This window comes from Watersipora subatra, chromosome 2, assembly GCF_963576615.1.
Source record: "Watersipora subatra chromosome 2, tzWatSuba1.1, whole genome shotgun sequence".
Classification (NCBI taxonomy): domain Eukaryota; kingdom Metazoa; phylum Bryozoa; class Gymnolaemata; order Cheilostomatida; family Watersiporidae; genus Watersipora; species Watersipora subatra.
The window spans coordinates 56,764,400-56,791,744 of record NC_088709.1 but is presented as its reverse complement, the minus strand read 5'-3'; the positions used below and the strand labels follow the sequence as shown (position 1 = coordinate 56,791,744).

Below are 27,345 nucleotides of genomic sequence, written 5' to 3'. Positions count from 1 at the left end.
TAACAATACTGTCACACCTCCACTGAAACGCACAAACTGCTAAATGCTCGAGTCAAGACGTTTCCTATTGACAGCTGAATGAATTGCATGGTATATTCAGTCATAGACGTAACTTGCTAACCAGTGTCTTCTGGCAATTACTATTTGATACTATTTGAAAATACAAACATTTGTCAAGGCAGATGACAAGCGATCCCCCAAAGGCTTATTCTAATCTTTCCATTTCGGCGCAAAGTCATCACTTATCTTGCATGTCATTCGGTATAAAAGGCTAAACTTCCCAAAAAACTGACAATTGTATAAATGTATGCTCATCAGTATAGAGAAGACACCTGGCAACAAGCGAAAGCGCTACATAACTGGCTCTGTTCTTGTTTTCTGTGTTCAGTTCATGCTATGATATTTTTCAAGCAATTTTCACTTGCGAGCTAGATATCTAGGCCTCAGACAAGCAGCAATGGTAAGGAGTTGGTGCTAGTCTAGCCGTTAGCATGCAGAAGTATTTTATAAATTCTCTGTAGGATGGTCTCTTGGTGTTTAAGGTATATTATTGGCCCTGGAACTTTGTTCAATCAATAAATAAACCCTATTGACAAGATGAGTAAGATATTTAACAGTATGCATTTGGTAGATTCTATTTTCATCTTAGATCTGAGCTTTCTGAAAATCCATCTTTCATTTTTCTATGTAAGTTTTGATTCAAGTATAAGTGTCTCCTGGGGGCACAACTCCAATTCATCCAATGTCTTACTATCGTCTTCTTGTGTTAACTGTAACACATACCATGACAAGTGTTAGCCATAGCCTTGGCTACAGTAATTAGAACAAGAACAAACAAAAACGAGCATTGTACGAAAATGTTAGTCATCGGACACTATTTTTGGAAGAACGAGTCATAAAAAGTAATTGGTAGTAAGATTTTAATAGTTTTGCAGTTTGTGATACGTGAATTCAAAGGAAATTTTAATAATTGTAACCCAAAGCGCAAACAACTCATAAGAAATTATTGCACATGTCATAAACGGACAGTGGTCAATGACTAGATTGTTCAACCACTGTGTGATGTTGGTTTGACAATAGCATAGCCTTCGCATGTACTAATCTCGATGATATGGCAATAATGGATGAGCAAAGAATTATTTTAATTTTTCTACGAATATTTCAATTAATAGCAAATCTTGTAAAGAACACTTTTCAAATGCTGAACAGCCGTGATTGCACCCATCTACTCACAATATATGATGATGGTAGCAGTAATTGTTATAGTAATATTGGTACAAGTAAGAGTTATCCTCTCATGTTTGTGTTTTCATTAGGAGTAGACAACTCGTGAATTATTGATCACATGATATTCATGTTTTAGGATGAACACACGCTTTCAGTTGAATACAAAAACTAAGTGAAAAAAGTTCTTATATCGCTCTCGTAATAATCCAAACCATATTCTCCATCTGTGTAATACAACAGTAATTGTCCCATCTACCTATACGATAGTAACAGTGGCTACCCATCTTACTACCTATACGATAGTAGCAGTGACTACCCATCTACCTACATGATGGTAGCAGTGATTGTACCATCTACCGATATGATGGTAGCAGTGATTGTACCCATCTACTTATATGGTGGTAGCAGGGACTGTAAAGATGTTACTGTGCAGTTAAACCAAAGTGAATACTGACAGTCTCAACATGTTAATTAATCTGCTGATTATTTCACTGCAAACGTCAGCAGAAAAATATGTACAGTGAAACTCGGATAGCTCAAACTTCAAGGGACCGAGCAAAAGTGCTCGAATTATCAGCGCGTTCAAGTTATCAGAGCACCGTCACAAGTCCATGTATTTACTTATTTATTAGTAGATACATGTACATATGCGATCTATAATATAAATCAAAAGCACAAATGGCTTGTTTCAAATTAAATGCTTCTAATGTAAAGTTTAAAACGTTTTTATCAAAAAGTATAGAGATTTTTTTATCACTTGAGATTGGCTTGTTGTTTGAGGTGATGTTATTGCAAGAACGTTTTTTAGATTGACATTGGCAAAACTTGATCGTTGTTGAAATGCTCAAAAGAAAAGACATCTTTTTCTTGTGAGCGTTTTACCCAAGATCGATTTTGCCGATTTTTCTTGAAGTTTATGCAAAGATTACCTCACTTTACCTTGCTTCCGAAGGGCGATCGCTAAACGGATGTTTGGTATAAATCAAATTTCACCAAACCTTTAGAAAAGTCGCTGACAAAAATATTTTGCCGATGGTGGTGATAACGACGTTTATGAATTACGAAAAGTTGAGGTTTACCTCTATGGCTTGGAATAAAGTGATTTTCTAAAGCGATAGCAACCGTTTCGGTAGCCGTTGGGCAAAAAACAGTTCGAATTAACAGCGTTGAGTTCGAGTTCTCTATAACAATTTATCATTACATGGGAACGGACCAAAGAAACCGTTCGAATTAACCATGTGTTCGAGCTATCCGTGGGCGAGTTTTCCATGTTTCACTGTATATGGTGGGTCTTTCCAAGTTGAACAATCAAATATATTTCCATTAAATCGCACAAGAGTGACTCAATACATGTACAGTTATATGCAGTCGATGAGCCACCTTTTTAAAATTTCAACTTGTCCGTAGTTGATAAATGATAAATCCCGGAGAAAGACAACTCCCAATGATTAAACATGTTGAATACTCATGGCTAAACTTTCAAAACCAATCAGGAAAAACCAATATAAACCAAACAATCTCATGTTATGTGTAGATGAAGGTGGTTCATGAATTGAAGGTCAGTGGTGAGCTAGTAAGGAGAGCAGCTACCTCCTAGCTAGGTAGCTAACCACTTTCTAGCTAGGTAGCTAGCTTCAGGTAACTTCTATAAGAAACACTTACATCTCGTCGAGGAAAAGTGGTCAGCACCTTGAAATAAGCCGTGTTATATCCTTCAGTTACCAGGTAGTTGAACAGTACTTTCAATTTTGTCTCTCCCAAGAATCTCCTATTTAGCATAGCACCCTCTGGGCAGCGAAATCTTAACCTTGCCATTACCTCTGCACAGTCCTCGGGCGGCTCGTCAGGAATGGTCTCTGCTACCGATTGCTTGATTGCCTGAAGATGGACAAGAGGGTCGTATAAAGACCACTCTATCTCTAAATAAACCACCACCAAAATAGGCCAGAGATGACAATCGTTGACGCAGAGCAAGTTGTCCTTCGGCGTGTCGTCATAAACATAGTGAAATTTTATTTGCCATGCTTACTGGCTACCATCTTGAACTAGTCAGTTGCTGTTCATGATTTACGTTCTCTAGCCATTTAGGCTTTTGGAAACAATACACAGTCATACATTTAAATACGAGTGCCCAACATGTGAGAAACTCAAGATACGAGCTGACTTCCTAGCTAACTTCTTTCCCGAAATGCGAGTAATATTTGAGATACGAGCGTACGAGAAGGTTCTCGATGACCGCTACGCCACGTGGCCGCTACGCTACATGGCCAAGTATACGAAAGGCCACTTTCGAGAACAGCATTGTTCGGTCTTTCTCCTCGAATTAGTTCGAAAAAAGTTGAAAAGGTGGATCTAAGTTATAGTGAACACGAGGCAAAACCCTACTTTTTAGTAAACTGATACTGAAAAAATATGACAATACAATTAAAGCCTAGTAAGATATTAAAACTTTGTTTCAAGTGTGTGATTAGTAAGCTAAATTTATTGAGGTTAAATTCAAAGTTTCTATTACGTAGTGTCACGAAAGTTTAGTGTACTGAATGTGTTGCTCTCAAGTCTCTCAGACAGTCGTTTTCCACAATGTCTGTCTCGAAGGTAAAACTCCATCCAGCAGTGGACATGTAGTGTACATAGTGATGTTACATTTTATTGCATATCATAAAAACTAAATAGGCATCGTAGGTACTAAATTACAACAATTGAAACACAATTTTCCATCGTAATATCTTGTTTAGGTGGTAATTTTATAGCATGACAACGGCTTAATTTGTCCTTAGCGATTTTATTAAGGCAATAGTGCCTTGAGATGCCCATAAATTGACTTGCAAGTTCAGTCCCAGAATGCATTAAACTCGTATGTCTGTGTATGACTGTAACAACAAACAATCACATGCGAATGCTTTAGACAATCATACATACGTGCCAACTCAAATGACTAATTGATTGTAAAAACCCAAACAGGATGTAGACACCTTATGTAGACTAAGTTTCTGTTCAGAACGCAGTGTGCTTGTCGATTCAAAAAGAATCATGTTGACTACTAAGGTACCAGGCATAATAAAACTGTAACTTCTCTATGAGAAGTCATAGTTAGCATCGATTATAGTTGTGTTTGGTCAGACAATCACTTCATCGTCAGCATATGGTACCCAATTCACATTCTCACTTGTCCTCAGCTGATCATAGCTGGTGGGACGACATAAACCTAACAATCCCTTAAAAGATTGTTTTTCATTTATAAACTAGAAATTCCCCTGTCATACAGCCCACGACCAAAGTGATATTGGAAAAAGATAGGGTACTGCTGGTTGAGAAATGCAATATTAGCAGTCAAATGGCACGCACTGCAAAAGGAAAACTGTAATGGTAGCTGCAACGGCAGCTGTAATGTACTGGGTGTTATTATGTACAACAAACAGCAATAATGTAAGGAAAATATTATATGTTTATATCTCTCCCCTGCAATAGGAGAAGCGCAATATGAGAAGTAAAATGGCAAGCTGCTGTGTAATATACACAGACTGTGAGGATGTATATCATTGGTCATAGCAACTAATATCAACAAGTTGTGATATTTATCTAGATTTCTGTATTTATATCTAGGGATTATGCTGAATTTAAAAATCTAAACAGATTTTAGCTGGTTGTCATAGAAATAGATGTATATCTATAAGAAGATGTAGGCCTATTACTTAATTTTGCCGATATTAAACATGGCTTATCAGTACCACGGCACAGTCGCAGTATCATCAACAAAATTTTTAGAAAAATTATAACAGTAACATATTGCACACCATCGGTACCTACATAATTCGATCTTGTAAATTCGAATTATTATTCTTATAACTGAATCTCATAATAATCTTATAAAATCGAATAATCATTCTAACAATTAAATATTGTAATAATCTTATAAGAATCGTTAGAAAAATATCATCATCATTTCCTTTACTTTCACTGCCTTGGACATCAGTTGGAATACCAAAGTACACATGAAGAAGTGTCCAAAATGTCAGAGTCCGGTAGAATCGGCAAAAAAGAAACGATTACTTTTAGGTACTTCAGCGTCAATTACAGAAACCTTCGGCAATTAGACAATGCCATAGACTGGTGAAATGTGCAAATTTTTCTCATGAAATGCGCACGACTTAATGGTTCTACTCTCTTTCCCACGGCCTTATTCGGCGTTTGGTTGGCCGGTCTTATTTTTGATTAAATAAGGCTTGTCAAGTTTTAATGACGATTTTAAGCCAAATTAATTTGTCTATTTTATGTATAATACGATCAGATGGGTCAGTTTTAGGATATTGCGGTAACCTTGCAAAGACTTGGTAACGTATTTAAATAGGTTTATATGTGTTTTGTATCGTTATTATACTTAAACGACTCCATTGAAAAATGGTCAAATTTGTTGATGAGATTTCAGTACAAGGGTTTGCGACGGTGTTGATGAATAATTTTCGTAAGTTGTGTGCACATATGCATTTATCATAAAACTCCCAAACAATCGCTTCGCTCGTGTTTGGTCGTGGGAAAATCCATTTTTCACTAAGCCAGAAAACAGATTCAAGTTCGACTAGGAAATGCTGAATCATATATTAAACGATCAACAGAATCGACCTCTACAGATCAAACTTGTGTATTTTAGCAACAACCATCATTTAGGTATCTATTAGTTCATAAGAGAAGACAACTGCTCATAATATGGTGTGACGAGCTAGATAACGGTTCATTTCAAGCTAATAAAAGTAAGGCTATTAGATGGCTCACATAATACGGACTAACAAATTACATATAAGGAGATTAAGGGGAACAAAAACTAAGTACGCCATGCGCTAAGGTCTCCGATAAGCTTATAACACATTTATACAATATTCCCACCACTCAAAGGTGGTAACTCTGCCTCTCGATTGCCAAAAAACACGATGTAGTCCAACTATTGTCTCGCCACGGCATGACTAATGGAGGTACAGTCTAATGTAGGATGGGGCCGAGTCTATTTGCTATTTGTTGTCATGGTGGGCCCGTAAAAATTTGAAAAAAAATGTGCAGCGAATCGTAAGAGGACATTACCTCCATGGTTTCTTCTTCCAGCCGGCGCGCCTCAATCTCCTCTTGCTCCAATTTGCTCTTTTCAGCCTGCTCCATTCTCAGCTGTTGTTGCTAACATAGAAACAAATACTATTTTTATAGCAAGAGCATGGAATCGAGCCTGAAACAAGGAAAGCCCGCTAGTAAACTACTAAACCTAGCACCTTGAAAACCAGTGCCAAACTAAGTAACCGAACCTTATATTATACTAAACGAATCCATTGAAAAATGGTTAAATTTGTTGATGAGATTTCGGTACAAGGGTTTGCATACCGAAATGAACATATGAAACATATGTTATTAAACATATGAAAATATAACCGAGGGCAACTGCAACCTTTTTGTAACCATGACAACTAACATCGGATTACATTCATCAGCGTCGTGAGACAAGACAGACTTTCTCCAAAAAATAGGTTCGCAATTGAAAATGTTCCAGCTAAGACAGAATCAGTGTTCATAACTAGTTCATCTCTGGATATCTCGTGGATAAACACAACTAAGCCTGCTCGAGCAACTTCCTCAGAGTATAACTATAAGCTACAGCAAATACTTCTATCTATATATATTTATACTTCCCCTCAGAGCGTCCTACACACTAATTTCTCAAAATAATTTGTAATATCCAATAAATTTAAGAAATTATCTTACCTTCACTCTATCAATGGCTAGAGACTCCTCATATGCAGCATCTTGCAGCCTTTTCATCTCTTCCCTAGATTTTCTTTCCTCCTGTAAATAAGCATGAATGATAATACACTTCATCTACCCACAGTGCCACTAGATCACTAGAACTCACCCTAAGAATATCGCTTCCTGAATCTCCACATCCTGTAACTCTGATACTCCATGACAGAGAGCCATTCTTTGTAAATGTGACTTACTGTTGATACAGAAAATCCCCTAACAGACCACAGCTAGCCAAATATGCTTCACACAAAATTACAACAGTTCAATGTAGCATTAGGTGCGATGACATGTAGATGACAACAAGGCCACGATTGCCACTATCGGTAATAGTTACTCACCTCCTCTACGATGTCTTGATGCCGGCTTTGCTCAAATACGTCCTCTGCATGCAGAAGGGTTGTCATCATCTCTTCTTGTGTTACATTTGAGTCGGGCATAGAGAGTATCTCGAGCGAACCTCTCACCTAAAGATGGACCAATACAAGCCATCTGATATATAGCGCATGACCCACGCCATGTGAAACATCGCCGGATGCATATTACGTGTTGCCTGACCCCTGTTGACTACCACATGTCGCCTGACACCTGTCGACTACCCCATGTCGCCTGACAAATGTCGACTACCGCATGTCGCCTGACACCTGTTGACTAACACAAGTCGCCTGACAAAAGATGACCAACGAATAACGAGTCAATTATGGCTAATTGTTACACGAAAAAACAACTCACACTAAGGTGTTCTCTAATGGTCAGTAGCAAGCCAGTGTGGACTCGTAGGAGAAGTGGCAGTCAAGGAAGCTAAACAGAAAAAGGGTGGACAACTGCTCTAAATATATACATGAAGATCTAGGTGATCAGTCTACTATCGACTACCAGCCTTCCCACATGTCATGCCTGAGCACCTTCTTTAACTGCCACTACTTCGTCTGTCACACAAGTCAAACCCAAATTGGGACATGCAACTAATGTCTTTCAACCAGATATGTTATAACTCTTGGAAATTGGCAACAATTCGACTATTAACTGTTCCCTACATATATAGACTTCAACATTCCCTCCAGCTAAACCGCAGATACGCGTATCATTGCAGCTTTATGCACATTTAATATAACATACATCTATGGTGATCACATACATCTATGGTGATAATATAAAAACAAGATGATTAATACGACCTTTCGATGAACTTTCGAGTTTCAAAATGCAGCTCAACAACAAACACTGTAAATGTCATGAAGACGCACAATAATAATAATGCAGTGGAGTTGAGTGCCGGAGTATAATTCCATAATGGTAATAATATTATTAGGCTATATTTATTTTTTCCAAATTTCTATAAGATACACAACATGTACTTTGCTTTCTTTTAGCAAACCCATCTCCATTATTCTAAATCGGTCTAAACATCCTTAACTTCCTTTCTTAATGAGCTAGGTTGCGTCATGTATTTATGGGCGGAGCTTGTTGTGCCGATCGTGTTGTTTTCGAGACCGATATTAAAACGCTGTAAAAAACCTTCATTACTGTGAAAGTTAGTGGACCAATCTTTATTTTGAGTACAAAATCGGAATCAATGTGTCTGATTTACCTAGTATATACAATAAAAGTTGTACATGACAGTTATGGTTTAACATTCAAACCTCAACTTGCGACCAGGTTTCCATAAAATTCGTTTTACATGCTGCATAAAGTTGGAGCAAAATTGTGGACATACGAATCAACTTGTAATAACTGAAGTGGTTCTCAGTTTCTCCAACTATCACAACTTTGCAAATGAAAGAAAAACAGTTTATAGAAACTAAAATTTAAACAAAAAATATCGAATACACTACAAATTAAGCTGATTTAATCTATAAAAAGTACAAGCTAGACTAGTCACAACGAGTGTTTTTCTACCCCTGTCATCAAACGTCCGAATTGCTGAGTAGCTACTCCTTCAAGTGTCTCAAGGGTGAGGCGACAATAACGTATTCACTAATTACTTTCACAAGACAGTCTATACATATAGTTTGTGTTTTTACATTTCGTTTTCACATATATTTATCTAAAGTATTTATTTTAATTTTTTAAATTTTGAAGCCAAATAAAATGCGATCCACCGATATGAAAATATTTTTCCGACGCACGTCAATTTTGATAAGATAGAGGCCAGCAAGAACTTTGTATAAAAAAACTGGCTACTTCTAACTGATAAACGCATATTTCATAGAACCTGTTACCCTTTTACGCAAATTCGCTGGAGTGAATATTAGGTGAAACAAATGCACCAATGAGAAGCCAACCTTAGCTAGGATGACGAGGACAGGCAGCTTGTCTGTGCTCAAGTGTTTCACCACATCTGTAGCCTGCTTTCCTACTACCACCTCAAACATTTCCACAAACCTGTAGGCAACAGCAGCACACACATCCAATAGTCATGGAAAAACCATACAGTGGTGGGCAAAATTATGGCAACCCTATGTTTGTTGATTAAACTTTTCATCTCAGCTAAATGCATAAATCTATGGGCCATTTGAAACCTTAAATTGTACTCTTCTCATCTAATCACGATTTAAGCATTCAGAATGTTATTGTAATGAACCTAGTGCTAATGGGCAGCACAAATATGGAGGTAAACATGGCCAATTTCAACCCTTTGTATCTTCTCAAAGCTGAAAGGTTGTTCCATAGTATTTTTGTACATTTTGTGAGTCAGTTACAGCGTAAAGATTTTACAGTTGGTACAATTTTAACGGTAGGTGTTATAATTGATTCAAACTTATCAAAAGCGTTTCCAGCTCGTCAAGTTTTGTTACATGTTTTTTGTGCAAATTTACGCATTTTTAAAATGTCAGATTTTTTCCCTTCTGTCTGAAAAGAGCATTTACATATATAGCATAAGTATATTTATTTGTATCCAGTATGGCAGAGAACTGCACTGAAATCACATTTCATCGCACCGTTGGACAAATTTTCAATATATCACTTGCTATATCAATTCAAGTCTTCTTAGGCGGTAAAAAACCTTAGACATACAGAAACCTCGATTACCTGTTTTTATTGGCCTCCAATGTCAGATCCCAGCCCCACGTCACAAAATTATTATTGAGGTAAGTGGAGACGGTCTCCGAGCAGAGGACTTGGGCACAGAAGACGTTAACGGCTATGCTTTCGTCATGGTGCAAATACACGGCTAGAAGTCTCCTCTACAAATGAGTGGTTAGTAGTAACTTGACCTCTACACTCTTAACAAGAAGTTAGCAGGTTTTGTACTTGTTCAGAGCATAAAACGAAAATGTATTTGATGCTCTAGTTACACCAACTTTAACACCATACATTGTTTGGGTCTAAACTAACAAAATGATGGTCTAACCATGAGCAAGAGGCTGGCTCTTAACGTTCAATATATAACACACAGATCCTTTGTTACTACTAACCTAGAAAAGCCCTTGTGATTCCAAATTTAACAGCCCTGTTATATAAGAGCTCTGTTATATAACAGAGCTCTTATATAACTGAGAGAATTTATTTAGAATTAGGTAGTGAAATTTATAGAGCTATTAGATACCAGTTCTATAAACTTTGCCTTTTGTACTTTATTCTTTTAAGTGATGACAACTCCTAGAAAACATACACAATCCCCTGAATTAAGGCACCCCAGAGACTGGCAGCTATGATGGAAAATTTAGCATAGTGTGGTAGTATCAAGCCTATCAATTCTATTTTCTTGAAGCGAGGATGATAGAGTCCAAATTCAAGCAGCTGCAGACATTCTGTAGCGATGCAAGTTGGTTGAGAGCTAGTAAATAAGACGAAGGAATGATCTAGCTATTCCAATAAATCTTTACGAATAGTTTGAGAACATGAGGTTAGTAACTATGATTGTAAAAAGAAGAATAAACAAGGCTGTTCCTTAAATGTTCACTCTCTGATCTTCAGAGAAAGTGAAGGTACAGAACTTCAGAATTGTACTGGCGCATTACTGGTTAAAAACATAAACGCGCGTACTGAAGATTTAAAAAAACTGCTAAATTTTACTCAATACTTCTACTTCTATATATCTTTATCAAAGTTTGTGTGTATGCGTGTCCAGTCAAAGGTATTAAAATCTTGGAATAAGGAATCTGCATCACGGAAGACGCGATCTCTCAAGATCACAAGTCCGACACCTTACTAAGCCGCATGAGCCCGATGTATTCATTAGGCGATATATGTGGCTATATTGGAGTAAATACGCTATCGCTCTGCGTCACGACGTAAGGTTATAGAATAGCGTCATGAGAAGCAGGTAGCTCTTACATGTATTAGTAAGCTTACGCAAATTTTCCATTGGCAATGTGCCAGGCTAATAGCGAGTGGCAAAAAATTCTCAATGTTTATAAGCTTATTTTTAATACCCTGCCAACGCTAGGTAGCACAGCTAGTAAACTCTATATTGGCCAGGAAAGTTCCACATTTGAATATCCTGGTTAACCATCGTTCCATTTTTATTCATTTGTATAGAAATAACTATCACATGGGTTTTTAGTTAGTCACAACTTTTCCAAAACAGTTAAAGCCAGCAGAATCAGCCAATGGCAGTCGAGCTAGATCAAATTACTGTGAGTAATCTGAAAGACTGAACAAATTTACCTTCATCATCGAAAGCATGGTCCAAACAACAATATCTTCAGTGATACAAAACTGAGCAATGCACAGAGAAAACAACTACTTTCCACAGTTATACTATCTTTATAGCCATCAATGAGTTCAGTTTTGATCAGAAGTGTGGTTGCTCACAGCTTTGGTAACGCAGTCTTGACTGTAAAACTCAGCTTAGCGAATATCTGTTAGGGAGTAACAACAATGGGCTTTGAAATGTTTACCTTGAAAAAGAGATTTATAAATTTAAGCCTAGGAAAGTACTTCGAGGAAAATGGAATAAATAATAATATACGAATAATATAATAAAGTATAGTCTTTAAGAATAATGGAATGCCAAAACAATGATGAGCTTACATCAGCAGCAGGGCACTGCAGAGCATTGTCTGTGACTTCTTTGAAGGAACCTTCGTAAAATAGAGGCTTGCTATGTCCGCCGTATCTCCTCACAAACTCCTTGTTAAAGTGACTTGTAGCTTCTTTGGGGTCAACCATATCTCTTGGAACTGTGTCAAATTTACCACAATGAGAACAGATACGCGACTAGGCTTGAGAAGATAAAATGTATTATCAAAAAGTAACGCAAACTGCATGAAAAGTGCAAACAACTCTCGATACCGAACAATATCAAACCAGCATGTAAGGCTACACGTATATATATGATAATTGGCCACTTTGTACATATGACCCCCCAAATGCTGTTTCAGAATGAATTGCCAGGGTCATTTAAAGATCACGATTAATAAATGTGAGTCGCTTTCATCAAAACCATAAATTGTGGATAAACTGGATGCAGCAAGCAGGAAACAAAGGAGTGGTTTAAGCATCCCTAAAATAGTTCAAATTTGAGACCAGAGTGAGTGTCTCATAACCTACCACTGATATCTAATGATATACGAGTCAGTATGTGTATGAGGTCTGCTCACATCAATTTCACACCGACAAGCTTATCATAAAACTCGAAATACTAAAAAGGAATATTAGGTTTTAGTCAACCTGGAAAAAATATGGTTATACCTAGAGCTTCAGGATTTCTGAAAATCATGAAGCGATTTGATATTGCAAATGGACGATTCGCAATATTATTATGTAAAAAACTTTCAAATTTTTTGTTAAGATGTTTGTATATTTTTAATTTAAAAAACTGTTTTATGTTCGTGATGATTTGAAACACTTCCTGAATGTTAATTTGCATTGAAGGCCATGGAATTAGAGCATTAGAAAACTAGAAGACCCGTGTTTTAGTTCCTGCATTACTTACTCTTGAAATCGTCAGGTCTGAAATAAAACCTCATGACAAGGTTATATTGTTTATATGAGTGGTGATATCTCTTTAAACTTTGGCAATTTTCTAATCCCCTACCTTAAAAATCACCCCCAAACAATTAAATCGCCATATCGTGAAGCTCTAGATTAGTGCTGGGTACGGGTAATAAAACTCGCGGGTTTATCTTCTCTCAAGTCTCGGGTAATGGAAATTTTGAGTATTTCGATCTTGCGGGTTCGGGTTTTGACTTGCGAGTTCAGGTTTTGGTACACTAATTCGTGGAGCAGAGTGGAGTGGACAAAAACTCAGTCTATTGCGCACTGCGCGATGAGCACTGTTTAACAACCCGCCTTCTAAGCTGCAAGCATGAATATTGGTCGATAGAAAATAGTAAAGAATAATAGATAAATTTAATCGAATTATAAATGCATTGTAAATTTTAAGATCTCTGATGTTTAGGAATTTTAGACATAAAACTCGTATCAACAAATCTGATACCCGAAAAAACCTATAAGCCAAGAAGTACTCGTGCCAAGCACTACACTAGATGTACCAGATGTGTTATGCTTCCAGAGTTGTAAGAACTACACGACTGATACTACGTAAACGAAACAAAATCCAAGAAGCACAGGATAGCAAGTCCATACTCATGTGAGCACTCGCTACTGGCTGTCTTGACATTTCCATAATGTCTATGTCGTGATCGTCACTCATCATATCATAGTCGTGGTCTGACTCGCTGTCGCTCACTTTGTAGGGTGCCTCTTGCGACCCTTCTCTGGCACTCGAGCCTGAGAGACTAGACTGAGAGCTCTCAGCCAGGCAAACACTCAGTATATGTATAGGAGTTGAGAGTTGACAGGCATTTAGCGCGTAGTTGTCCGTTGCATACGGTGGCCAACCCGACCAGGACTGAGCTGATGTGGCTATGTGGCATGACTTGGCTATGCTCTCTTTAATCTAAAGGAAATAGAGGCTAACACATTACTAGTTCACAATCAAAAATGTTTCTATAATGCTGGCAAATGATAATGCCTTGTTAGGGAGAGACAATTCCTGTAACGATGCATAACACCATCTATAATCGGGTTACAAAAGCGACTAATGTGACCCAGCGACAGCACATGTAAATAAGAGACTATCCTTTGCATCAGCAGTGCCAAGTGATTAGCAAAAGAAAGATGCTTGGTAAGTTACACCTATTAACCTACTCCCTTGCGGCTGGCTGATGAGCTCACAGGAAAGAGTGCGCAGCCAGACCTTTCAAGGTTGACTTGCAACAAAATTCACTTTACTGTTATTTGGTATCAAAAGATTCACCATGTCTTACTCTGCTGTGTTGTAAGTGCCAAATATGTGGCAAGGTGATTACAAGCTCTTAAAAGCTCAAAAACGAACAGTTAATCGCAGCCATCCTGAAAACATATTTTGTACCTACAACACAGCAGAGTAAGACATGGTGAACCTTTGGATACCAAATGAATGTAATGCGAATTTTGTTGCAAGTCAACCTTTCAAGGTGAACTGACAGAGCCAAACATCGCAATAAAAGTAACATTACAGATTGGAGCTTGATAATAATTTTGTCTAATTTCGACCAAATTCCAGGTTTTATCAACGTTTGTGAGATGAATATGGACAATCATGATCGTTGCAAAATATCAACCAAAAACAGCTGAAACCAGAAAGCTATGGAGCTATCTAGTTATGCTAAAACTACTCGCTTTTGAACTAGACTATCTAAAAGTTGTCTGTTCCACATCCTTATTCATGAAAGCCATGCACTAAAGGTTTTAAACAGACGGCATCCGAAAACAGCTAACTTTCACGGACAGGTTTTTAAATTTTGAATCTGTTTGAAGGAATTGCTTGCTAGCGCACTCTATCAGATTTACGTGGGTGTAATTTGATAACCACCGCTTGAAAGTTATTACAGGAATGAATACATTGCAGACTTTTTCAGTATTTGTGGAATCTACTTCATTATCTGCAATGTAGAGTAACCAAAACATGTAGGATGGCGACTAGATTGGAAATTTACTACAATGTCGACCAACACAAGCAATTTTGCCACTTTCATGCACTAGCTAATCGTCAGCATTAACATTGTACATGTATATGCACATGTATATGTACATGTACATATACATACATATACATGTATATGTACATATATATGTATATGTACATTGATATCGTACATCTGTTTTTCGCCGACAAATGGCCTTACGTCACCGCTTGGAGCTCACATCATGAGTGTTTGTCCCCAAAACCTTGGGGACAAAGGTTGACATCATCGTCACCATTTATATCACATTAGAATGAATAGATATAATTCTGTAAAATACTGTCTGTTAACCCTTTGAACCCTGACAGCCAAGATTTCAGCATTCACATGACTTTATTTACAAATACCATTTCCAGATAACAGCACAAACCAATCAAATTAATTCTTACAAGGATCATTAGACTGGAACTTTTTCTTCTTTTTTTAATGCTTACAACTCAACCAACTTCCTTCGTTATTATAACAATATATATCGATAAAATTGCATAAGACTCAGGTATTGGATGAGATAGAAGATAACGATGCAAATCAAAAATTATCTAATAGTAGTTAAATTTTTGCTGATGATTTGGAGTCATACAGCAATGATGAAAGCGTATTGGATGGATATGAGGCTATGGCAAACATTTACAGAATTTGTTAAAATCGTATGAACAATGACGGCTTAAATCCAAAAAAAGTCAAATTATATCTTGTTTATTTCAATTGAATTTTCTACTAAGCAAAATAGGTTTGAGTAAATAAAGGCACATAACCGCTGCACAGCCTGTCACTCACCTCCCCAACTGTCCGAGTACCAGGCTCAGTCATTTCCTTCCTGGTGCATTTATGAGCTGAGTATGTCACATCTATGATTAACCTAAATAACGGACCATCTGAAGGCATGACATTAGATGTGGAAGCCGATGAACCTCGTGTAGGTACTGTGCAAGCTGTCGGTTCAGTAACGAGTGTAAGTCGTAATTTGTTTTCTCGTGGCAGTTTCAATTCGCTTAGTGTGTACTGCAACAAACAAAGACTAATACTTTTCAGAGGCAACACGCGATAGTCAAATTTGAGAATTAAAAAAATGGTACTTAAACCCAACTGAATACTTGCTCATGAAAAAGCAACACGGGGTTAGGAAAAAGTTGATTTTTTTCATAAAAGATTAATCTGATTTTTCTATTTCAATCAATTTTTCGATTTCGATTAGACTTTCACTTACATGTTTTAATTTGACAAATTCTTACACAATGCACCCTCAGGGTACGATTATAATCCGTCCCAGGGTTGTCAGTGTATGAGGAAAAAATGGTATGTAGGGGTATAGAACCTATATATATATATATATATCTCACAGTATGTCCGTATGTGTATTTGTAGGAATGATTGTCCGGCTATAGCAATTATTAGAATAGTTGTAGCTGGACAACGATGCAGACGCAAAGTCATGGCTTACCGCCATTAGAAACCTATCTTATTAAGCAGCTTAGTAGAAATTTCCATTAGCAATATGCCTGGCTAACAGCTTGAAAGGTACATTTGTTTGACAATGTTTTAAACCCTTTACAGTTGTTTTTATTTTTCTCTTCATTTATTTCAACTACACAAAACACTTCTCTCATGATATGTAGTTTGAAAGTTATAATGGCAAATGTTGTTATATGTTAATTAAATACAAAACAATTTTCTGTTCCGACTGTTTTATTCCCTGGGCAACGCCGGGTAGCACAGCTAGTATTAATTATATAACGCAAACATCCCCTGGTAAAAATCGTCATAATTTTATATAAATGCTGTACATATTAAAATTGGTAACAAAATAGTCTGTAAACCTTAGTAACTATAGTTACCTACAGTAACTATATTGTATTTAATGGTTATGATCAGCAATAACATGTAACATTAAAATGTACAATGTGCAGTACGTATCGTAGGCAGTTTGTACCGTCAAGACAGACGTACATATAACATAAACTTTGAATTCACCTCAAATAAGTAAATTCAAAGTTTATTTACTAATTCAAATAAGCGCACAGTTTTCAGTTCGGTTCAATCTTGACATGGCTATTTGAGTCTCTAAAAAGTAAAAACTCAACCAGGAATTGCTGAGAGTTCAACAGGGCTGCTCAACCAGAGTTGCTGAGAGTATCATCTAATGTTCAGCTACAAGCAATTGCTCTTTCTGATGCTAAAATTTGTCAAAAGACAAGACCGATGCTTTGCCGAAAACAATTTCGCGTATCTTGAGTACACAACGTCAATCAACACCAAAAGTATATCTTAGCAGCTCATGCACGCTTGTCTCACACACATTAAGTAGAGATCGATGCTGTCTTCGTGTATTTTACAACATACAGTGTAAGTATTGTGGTGACTATCCAGATGCACCTTCACAAATACAAAATTAATAAAAAATCCAGGAAATGAGTCAGTTCCATCTTCAAACTTATGAAGTAAACAGTTTGTCATAAACCATGAGTTTCTTGGCCCACTGCACCAGCAACTCCATCTACTCAACAACAAAAAAAACAGTAAACAAACATCCACTTGCCCAAAACAGAAGCGTCCATCAACCTAATCTGAAACTGCAAAACAATTGACCTAACCAGCAAAATACTATAAAACTCCAACCTATTCAGAGCAGATAGCATGAGACCCTTACCACCTACTCGACATAGACACCGTTGAGCTAGCATTTAAATGTCCAGCATAGAAACAATGCTATGAACCACCCTTATCCAAAACAGAAACCATGAGCCCATCCCAAAGCTGTCCGAGACCAAAGATTATGACTTGAACACTCGCCTCCCCAACACAGGCACCATGAGACCAAGAGAGAGGCTAAGGACCATCTAACCAACCCAGAGGACAGTCAGAGCAAAGGAATAGAATGAACAACATATTCTAACTTACGTTTGGATTCGGAGAAAGTGCCTGAAATGACCATCGCATGGCTGAACGTGGCAGCACTGATATCATGCATTTTCATAAACACTTATCGAAAATTTCAAACTAATTTAGCGCAAACAAGAAAGTAAAAACTGAAGCACAAACTAAGAAGGCACAGTGTTCAGGCCAGTCTCTACATACTACTAGACCTCTGGAAAGCCACAGCCCCTAATTACACACTTGCATCCCTCTTTGGACTAAGTATTTATTCTGATGAGCATAAAGCCAACATGATCACGTATTCTTAACAGACATTCAGACAAATTTTGTGTTTGTATCACAGCATTTTGATTGTGTTTGGATTTTCCAGCGCCCAGTTCATGCCGTGTGTATAACTTTATGTGATCAAAGGAAAGCCTGCTAAGATACATTTGGTGTTCAACACTTCATTTCCTCGTTAGAAATGCACAGCAAAATTGTCTTTCTATTTGTCCGTGGTAGACGGAATTACGCATGCCGCTATTCTCCCCCCGGTTCAACTTGAGCGTAAATAAAAATTACAACATCAAATTGCTAATTTAGTTTGTAAAAATCATACAGAATAATAACTAGCAATAGTCATCAAGTATTGAACTGAAAACATGCGTGCCACCATTATAGCAACTAAAAAGCAAATGTTAGTTTCAAATATATTTTTGCTTTTCTGACAGTATTATTATGAAGCTTATCAAAGTTCCATTAGAATAAACAACAAGCACAGTATAAAAACAAGCATTTGATGGAAGGAACTCTAATCTGTATTGTTTAAGCCATATGGATGATTTAACACTTGATTGTATAGTTTTTGTCCTTTTACCAATTGGGTTCATGTTCATGTCACCTCGGTGTCATTTTGTCAAAATGGTGTCATTTTGTGAATGATGAAATATGCATGAAACTAAAAAATGTATACCACAAGTTAATTATATTTTAAATTCAAATAAAATAGCAATGCTTGTCCTAATAAGAGGGATAATCGCAACTCAGCAGCATTTGCTGTGCATACTTAAAAGCATTTGCTGTGCAAAGTTCTTTTGTCAAATAGGAAATTTGGCTGATTGTCTACTCTCCGATGGAATCCTTGGCTAGGATGAAAAACACTAAAAAGTATAAGGCGACTAAAGATTGTGATTCAATGACAGTGTTCTGAAATTATAAACTGTTTGTAAAAGGTTTTCATGGTTGTTTTTGGGAACCTTTTATTGCTGCCACCCGACAGCACTAGTGCACATCTACTCATGATAAAGGCAATTGATAGCTAGCATATCCGTTTCATCGATCGGGAAAAACATATAAGTTAAGAGTGGACAACTCACATTATTCTCAACCCGTCCAACTGATTTCGGCCAGTCGACAGTAAATTGTGATTTGTCTTTGTCTATCCTTGTCGCTAGCCGATCATTCAGCTCCTCTGTATAAAACAGAATAGAACATACATTGACAAGAGTAAGTATTGCGTGCGGATGACGACAGCTACATACGAAAAAGAGAGAGTCTGGTAAGTATGATGGATGAAGAGAGAGGTTCAAGAACTAGAAGTTTAACCAAAGTAGATCCGAATACTCGCAAGAGAGCAAAAAGGATTGAACCTGGAAAATAAAAAATGGCAGTGAATGAGTGCCGGAGAGGCATGAGGCCTTCACATCATATATGAAATTAATAAACTAGGATATTTGCTTCATATATCCTGTGAAAACCAAGGCATTTCGGGAACATATAATCTCATAATACGTTCCATTTCATTTGACCATTTCACAGTCACACCTGCCCAGTTGCCACATTAGACTAGACTTTTTGTAACAACAGGAAGCATCGCTATGGGTCAAGCTACTTTAATGTTCATTTCCTACACCTTATCACATGTATAGAATCTATGACACTTGAATTTACGATCAATGAAGTGAAATATATCACACCGACAGAGTAATTGTAAAACAAACATCACGTTTCAAAATAAGTTGCAACAGCGGCTAGCAGTTAAAACAATAAAAAATTGATTTCTACCATTACTAATAATCTCAATTGCAATTATAATTCATTAGAAACAATTTACCAACCATTCAAATGAAACCGCATTGTGATTGAACCCATTATGACCACATCTGATGTTGTAACAATAGTTAAATGGCTTTCGTTGACCGGTAACCAGGGCATCACTCTAATCCTTGATAAAAATGCAAAAAAAATATTTAAGAAATCCCTAGAGGCTTATTCTACACAAAACTATAAAATTAAAGCTGTTTAATGAATCCGTCCCAAAATATTTTCAAGTTATAACCAAATGATCAAAATAAGAATCAGTGTCAAGATCCTTGGCTGTTAGAGGCTGATAAACAGATAATCCATCCAGCATCTCAAGTTCATCGTCGACCGAATGTTGTAAAAATTTTAGAAAATATTTTTTCAAACAGAAGTTGAATTCATCACTAAATGATATTTAAATAGGCGTGATGAAAAGTTATACTAGTGATAAATAGACTTGACAATGATTTGACTGATAAATAGACTTGACAATGATTTGACTGATAAATAGACTTGACAATGATTTGACTGATAAATAGACTTGACAATGATTTGCAAAAAATCATCAAACATTCGGAATTAGAATCCACATAGAATTTGCATATTCCAAATAAGTAGAGATGTAATTTGCTCATACAAGCTGTACTTACTCTGCCAGAATGACATAGAAACTCACCAACTGTGTCCGAGTCCCGAAGTTCAAGGTCAATGAGTTCATCACTATACTGTACATGAAACTTTATTAGCCTTCTGTTGATGCCGAGCTCATCCTCTATCGATCTAGCATCATCGGACTGGCGATTGAAGATGGTTCTTGTCAGCGAAGCTGCCGGTTCGGCAGAAGGCTGGAATGAATTAACTTCAGTGAATGATAGACCGCTGGGTGGCACATCCAAACCTCTTCCATTGACCCTCATATTAGGCTGCAAAAAGATCAAACAGTCTCCAAAAGCTGCTGTGCATCGGCTTCTGAACTCTTTGGCTAGCATTAAAACGAGAAAATTTGTGCTCACCGTGTCTCCAGACATATCTAACACTAGCATACTAAAGTAACTTTTTAACTAACGAGAGTCTATTATATACCAAAGAGACAAAGCTTTCTGCTTTGCACCAAAAGCTCAAGGATAAAAGCTAAAAGCCAAAGGCTAGTAAGGAGTGGTTGTGGTAGAACAGCCAGGCCCCTGCTGAGTGGAGAATGACAAAACATAAAACCGCAAGAAAGTGGACAACGAAATTTAGTAGGAAAGTGTGATAATTCAGGTTTTGTAGACGGATAAGCTAAAAGCCCATAAAATGAATATATTACCTACCCAAACAAAAAAACTCCATTCACCATGAATGTGATTAAAACATGCAGGTGACAAATGAAAAACATGTTACTCGATCTGTTGTTGGATATTTGCATTTTCATGAAAATGTAATAACATAATATTAAACATATTATGTAACCTCATGGGTAAGAGTCCAGATCCTGTATGAAATGGTCTGTCAACTTAATGACAGCATTTGACATGGATGTTTAGCCCCTTGATTTTAAAACTCTAGACTGAGATTGGCACAACTAAACAGTTACTCTGTAGATGCATGGACTACAGTCAAACCTCTGAATAACTAAACAGTTATTCTGTAGATGCATGAGCTGTAGAGTCAAACCTCTGAATAACTAAACAGTTATTCTGTAGGTGCATGAACTACAGTCAAACCTCTGAACAGCTAAACAGTTATTCTGTGGATGCATCAACACAGTCGAACCTCTGAATAAATAAACAGTTATTCTATAGATGCATGAACTACAGTCAAACCTCTGAATAAATAAACAGTTACTCTATAGATGCATGAACTACAGTCAAACCTCTGAATAAATAAACAGTTACTCTATAGATGCATGAACTACAGTCAAACCTCTGCATAACTAAACAGTTATTCCGTAAATGCATGAACTAGTCAGACTTCTGAATACAAACCATGTTAAATCAATCGGAGATGTGCCACACTTTGGAGCAAACAATCCAATAAGGATAAGCATTTGTCTATTCAACCCGTTCCACAGCATACAAACTCACGATAATTCCTCAACAAATATTGTGGGCAATTACACATAATATTAAAACTAATGCTTCATATTAAACAGTATAAAAAATGAATAAAAAAGACAATCAGTAAAATAGCAATCAATGCACAAAGTCTTTCATGAATTTTAGCCTATGAAACATGCACAAGAAAGTGAAACATGGCTTCGCATGTAAATGTGGAGCAACTTACTATAAACTAACTGACACTTTTTTATGACTTCCATATTTGTTACAATCTTATTATCTTTCATCTTCTTTTATTAAACTACAAACTTCAAACGTCGTATGCTGCTAATTACTTCTGGTGTAAAGTCAAATATTTGCTGAAAAATTTAAATTGTATAGCAAAAGATGCGCGTGTTAAAGCATTCGTAATTAAACATTTGACTCTAGTAGAATAACGCAATATAGAAGCACAAACTGATGTCCACCTATCTGATATTCTCACGGTTGTTGAGGTAGGCCCTGACCTTTTATGAGGCAGTGAGTAGGAGCAGGGAGTAAAAACAACACTAACATTTGCTACATTTAATTGTTGCGAACACTTGTTATCATTTGTCTCTTACCACTTCTTCAGCTATACGTTCTGAGTCATTGGTAGCCAAAACCATGTTGACAGCTTCCTGCAACAAAAAGCAACGCATGAAATAAACTTCAACTTTCAAAAATGTGCGCATGCATGGAAAACATGGGCAGATTAGTTACATCTTAGACTGAAACAACAACATTACAAGAGGTCTTCAGACCTAAAAGCAGAGAAAATATGATCAAATTTCAGGTTGGAAGTGGAAGCCATTTTGTTGTCTCATAAGCATAATGCTAAATTCGGCATTCCCTGTTGCGAACAAAAATAATCTCAGGTAAATCTCAAACAAATCAAAACTTGTTTAATATGTTCCGATTTGAGGAATAGCGCCGCTTCGAAATGATCACAACTTTTATATCTACTGCGCATGAAACTAGGGAAGAATAATCAACAACATAACCCATAACTATTGAAGGACGTGATAAAAGACCACACGGTTAACCTCTCCAATGTGAACTAGTATGAAATTAGTGATTATACAGAGCAATTAAGTCAATACAATTATCCTAAGACCTTTAAACTTGGTAAAAACCAATATCAATGATCAATATGGCTGTGATCAGCGTGGAAAGTGGAGAAGAACTCCAATTGTAGAAACTATGTGATTAGATCTCAACGCTAAAGTGAAACCAGTGAGAACATAAAACTGTGAACATTAGAAGAAATGCTAAAATTTAAAAAGGTTTTTAAGAAGAAGTGATTTGATTTGCCAACAGTGATACAGCATCGCCTCTCAGCCTTGAAAGTAGGCCATAACCGTGATACAGCATCGCCTCTCAGCCTTGAAAGTAGGCCATAACCGCGATGGCAAACAATTACCAATTTTGGGGTGACATGCCGTTGTAGTGGATTTATGCTGTCAAGTATATTGGATGACTTTCTGATGATTCACAATAGAAAGGTATTGCACTACACCATGAATCAGGTATTTAAAAACCAGTTAAAGGAATGGCATATCTACAGAATTTAAACAGAATGTTTCAACCAGTATGATTACACAACACACACCATCTGGGCTATTATCTATTGTGAGTACACCGGCATGTCCAATGTAGAATCAGGGCCTTCTACATACAGTGATGCAGAAGAACTGAAACTACGACGCAGTAAACAAGCTTCCATAACTTGTAGTTTCTGATTATCTTAAAATAGCCTGAGTATTTTAGTAAATGGTTTGACCAGAATATATTTGCTGATACCTTCCTGAAAATCATATGTAAGTGTAATACACACTTTTAGATGCTTTAAATTGCGTGGTTTAATAACGGTTTCATTCATAGACTGTTGGAAAAATAGTCTAACCTCGACTTATGCTAATGCATTCCAATAGTTGCTTTATATGTCTAAACTGCCATGCATTGAAGCAGATGTTCCGCATATATTCCCTCTATATCACCATTCCGCAACCCAAAACACTATGATAAACACTTGAAATAATTACATAGAGCAGTAAATCAAATACATTACAAAAAAGTATCAAAAAAATGAATTTCCACGAGCATAAATTACATGTAAAACGAAACTTATGAAGTATAAACAGTTTTATTGTTACTTTAGCTTGGAGACATGTGATCAGAAGTGTAGAGTTGAGTGATAGAAATATCTACAGGCAACTTAATTCTAACTTCCTAAAGACGAACAAAATTGACTTCCTTTGTATACTACTAACTAAATATATTTATGTTCAATTTTCAAATGCTGCAAAACTTTTTTACTTGTGGAAACTGCACTGTATGGCAAACTCCAAGGCGTGTATGTTGAGAAGGATGAAGGATATGTATTTATGAGCGTGTATGAATGATAGGTTCAAATGTCAAGACAAATATTCACGTGAATGCCAAAAAATTGCATGTGGAAATAATCGCCGTTTCAGAACAATTTCTTGATACTAGTTTGTCAAAGCTAACTTCTAGCTGAATAGCTGATATCTAAATAAGCTAGTCAGCGCTGAAGCCTACTCTTCTCAGTCTTCATATTCTTATGTCATTATCACCATTATTTATGTTTTCACGACCAAAAGTCTTTCCAACAGGTTTAACTCTCATGTTTCAGTTTGAAAATGAATTAACACATCAAGAGATCAATATGGATTCGTGAGGTTGCTAATACATTTCGCTAAAAAGTAGCTAAAAATAACTCTTTGCTAAATAGTTGAAAATAAGGATCACTATTCAGTAAATTATCATATGATATGATTGGTTTATGCAAAGTTGAGAAAATGTAAGTGTAATACATACCATTAGGTTCCAGTCAGATGCCTCAAGCACAGCGAGAGCGTGTTCTATGTCGTCTACGTTCGCGCATGCCTATAATTTGACAAATTTGACAGCTTATCAGCCAATCCCGAGTTGAAACAAGCTTACAACAAGCTTTCACAAAATTATCAGCAAAAGTAGCAAACCACAAAGATCAACTCGAGTTATGATAGATAAAAATTATGTTACTGTTATTCTAACAGAACACAATTTTATTTGACTGCTTCCACCTATTTCTGTAGGGCATCTCCCATGGCTGGGTCAGCCTGATAACAGTGAGATTAAATGGTAGGTAGGTAAAAGTACTGGGTAGCCTATGGAGATAAAATGGTTCAATTACGGTAAAATAGAGGACAAAAAGTTACATAAATTTTAGATCTAAAACTTCATAACTCAAGAATTTATCGTATTTTTTATGTTGCCGCATGTAGTAAAATATTGAGAATTGGTTTGTGTAAACTGATGAATACCAACTTTAAGATTGGATTTTACTCGAGGTGTGCAGGTATTTCAGCTCCTGTCGTGTTTAAAAATTTGCAAGTCGCTACGGATTATTTTTAAAAATATTGAAGTTTACTAAAGCCTTATGCCCATCAAAAAGCATCGAACATCTTTTTTGACAGATGCAGAAATTTTGTTTGAGGTTGCAAAAATATAACCAACCTGAAAATCAGCCAGTATTTGGCTCCTATCTGTATCTGTATCCATGTTGGCTCTGACCACCTTAGCTTGAACTTTCTCCAAACTGCTCGCTCGTACACGTCGAGCCTATCTTCATGTGTTCCCACAAATGTAGCAAATAATGTACTAAAAAAGAAAGTGTTCATATGAAGTAAGAACTTACTTTATTTCAAGACGTCTGAAGCTTATAACAAAGGTAAATTTTAATCAGCAAGTTTTAACAGAAAAAATAAAATACAATGGAATAGCCATTAGTAGTAAGCCATGTCTCAACATTTGCGAATATAGTGTTACATGCAGAACTATGTTATATAAATCTGATATCAGCCATGTACAGATAGTCCTAAAGAAAATAACAAGTTACATCACCATGCAGCTTACATAACAAATTCCCAGAGTTGCGACATCTACAAATCCCACCTTTGGGAAATGTACCATTACATGACAACCCACCTATTCCACTGCCAGAACATTAAGAACGTTACATAGAAAAACTCTAGATAATCACTAAAAGCTAGTAATTAAGACTCAGATTAAACAGTGCCGCACCCTTAGTCAGCGACACCACTAAGATGATAACTACCTGTATCATGCGATGTATGAACATCCGTATCTAATACCAATATACACTAGCCAAGGGATTAAAATTAGAGATAAAATATTATGAAACCTCTGCTGACGGAAGAACAACAGGACGTAGCCAGGAACGCCCGTAATTACAAGACTCAGAATTGAAAACCTAAAACGTTTAGTTTTATTTCTGGGAACCAAGGCTAACTCTTAATCAACATAAAAGGACGCATGTTCACTCATATGCTTCACTCTTTCAATACAGCTTCATCGGGGCAGGCAGACGTGTCAGCAGATTAAGTAGAAGAAGTCAACTTTCGGAGAACAAGGGGGTGACTATATTTTAAGTCTCTAAAAACTAGTTTATATTCTTATAAGTTCAGTCTAGAGTGCAACATATTGTATCTTTTTATTGTTTTTAAATAAACAAAAGGTTTTGGGAAAACACCCTCCGCATACCTCAGGGATTCTCTCTCTCAAAGTATACTCTTAGATTCTCACACCTAGGACGGTCAGTTGTAGAATGTTGATTACATTTTAAATCAACAAGACATTGGTTGAACAGTCACCAATCAGGATTGGTACTATTCTGAGAAGTTAGTACTAACAATTAAGCAGCACATCTGCGTTTGATAATAAACTTGAGCTTCTCCCTAACAGTTGTAAGATTAATTGGTAGTACAATCCAATACTATTAATAATCAACACAGCTACATGTCATTTCCTTACCAAAATTTTATAAAATCAAAATTTTGAACAGTCTTAACGGATTTGAAAAGGATATATATTTTAAGGAGTATTGATATAATATTAAAGTATTGGCACTGGTGATTCACTGAGCCCATTAGCAGGAGTTGAGATTCAATAGCAACAACATTAAGGGTATTCGTAATGTATCAGTCTGGAACTAACGGAATTTTATAATACAATCAATTCAAGCAACAGTATTTTCAAAATACGCTGTAATTTAAATAAAAAGTTAACGCGAACCTTTGCAGATGGGAAAGGTGAACTACAATAGTCAAAAACGGAAAAAAATAACCTCAGATAGATTCCGATAACAAACCACTCAAAGCCAATTGATTATTATGAGGTTGATGAAAGATTGATAAATACAGTAAGTGGCAACTAAGATCAACAAAATACTGAACCCTTTTGCTAAGGAGTCTAAAAAGTTGTAATTACCGTTATTTGGTCTTGTAAAACTAATGGTGTATCCGTTATATTTGGAAAATCGTCTTTAGTTATTCTTTAATTTTCTAAGTCATGTCGCAAAACATTCG

General features: G+C 36.5%; 1 protein-coding gene across 2 annotated transcripts; it reads right to left on the bottom strand.

Moving 5' to 3' along the window:
- Positions 1-112: 112 nt before the first annotated feature.
- Positions 113-27,339, bottom strand: LOC137386933 (FAS-associated factor 1-like). 2 transcript variants are annotated; one of them, XM_068073165.1, is made up of 17 exons: positions 27,248-27,339; positions 25,475-25,618; positions 24,794-24,862; positions 22,537-22,593; positions 20,575-20,821; positions 19,193-19,287; positions 17,862-17,882; positions 15,741-15,965; positions 13,543-13,855; positions 11,986-12,134; positions 10,039-10,193; positions 9,291-9,390; positions 7,347-7,472; positions 6,970-7,050; positions 6,301-6,390; positions 2,890-3,105; positions 113-770 (listed from the first exon to the last, which is right to left on the bottom strand). In XM_068073165.1, exons 2-17 carry the CDS (start codon positions 25,517-25,519, stop codon positions 684-686), a joined length of 2,076 nt encoding a protein of 691 aa, XP_067929266.1. In that variant the 5' UTR covers positions 25,520-25,618; positions 27,248-27,339; the 3' UTR covers positions 113-683. The 2 variants fall into 2 exon arrangements, with proteins under 2 accessions (XP_067929266.1, XP_067929267.1); XM_068073166.1 differs by lacking the exon at positions 17,862-17,882.
- Positions 27,340-27,345: the final 6 nt, after the last annotated feature.

What these genes read in the sequence shown, in the direction of transcription:
- LOC137386933 (XM_068073165.1), bottom strand. Translation starts at nt 25,519, where the DNA reads ATGGATACAGATACAGATAGGAGCCAAATACTGGCTGATTTTCAG. An exon ending in TAGCCATTGATAGAGTGAAG is followed by an intron (nt 6,391 to 6,969) that starts GTAAGATAATTT and finishes TTTCTATGTTAG; the next exon opens with CAACAACAGCTGAGAATGGA. An exon ending in TGGAAGAAGAAACCATGGAG is followed by an intron (nt 3,106 to 6,300) that starts GTAATGTCCTCT and finishes GTCCATCTTCAG; the next exon opens with GCAATCAAGCAATCGGTAGC.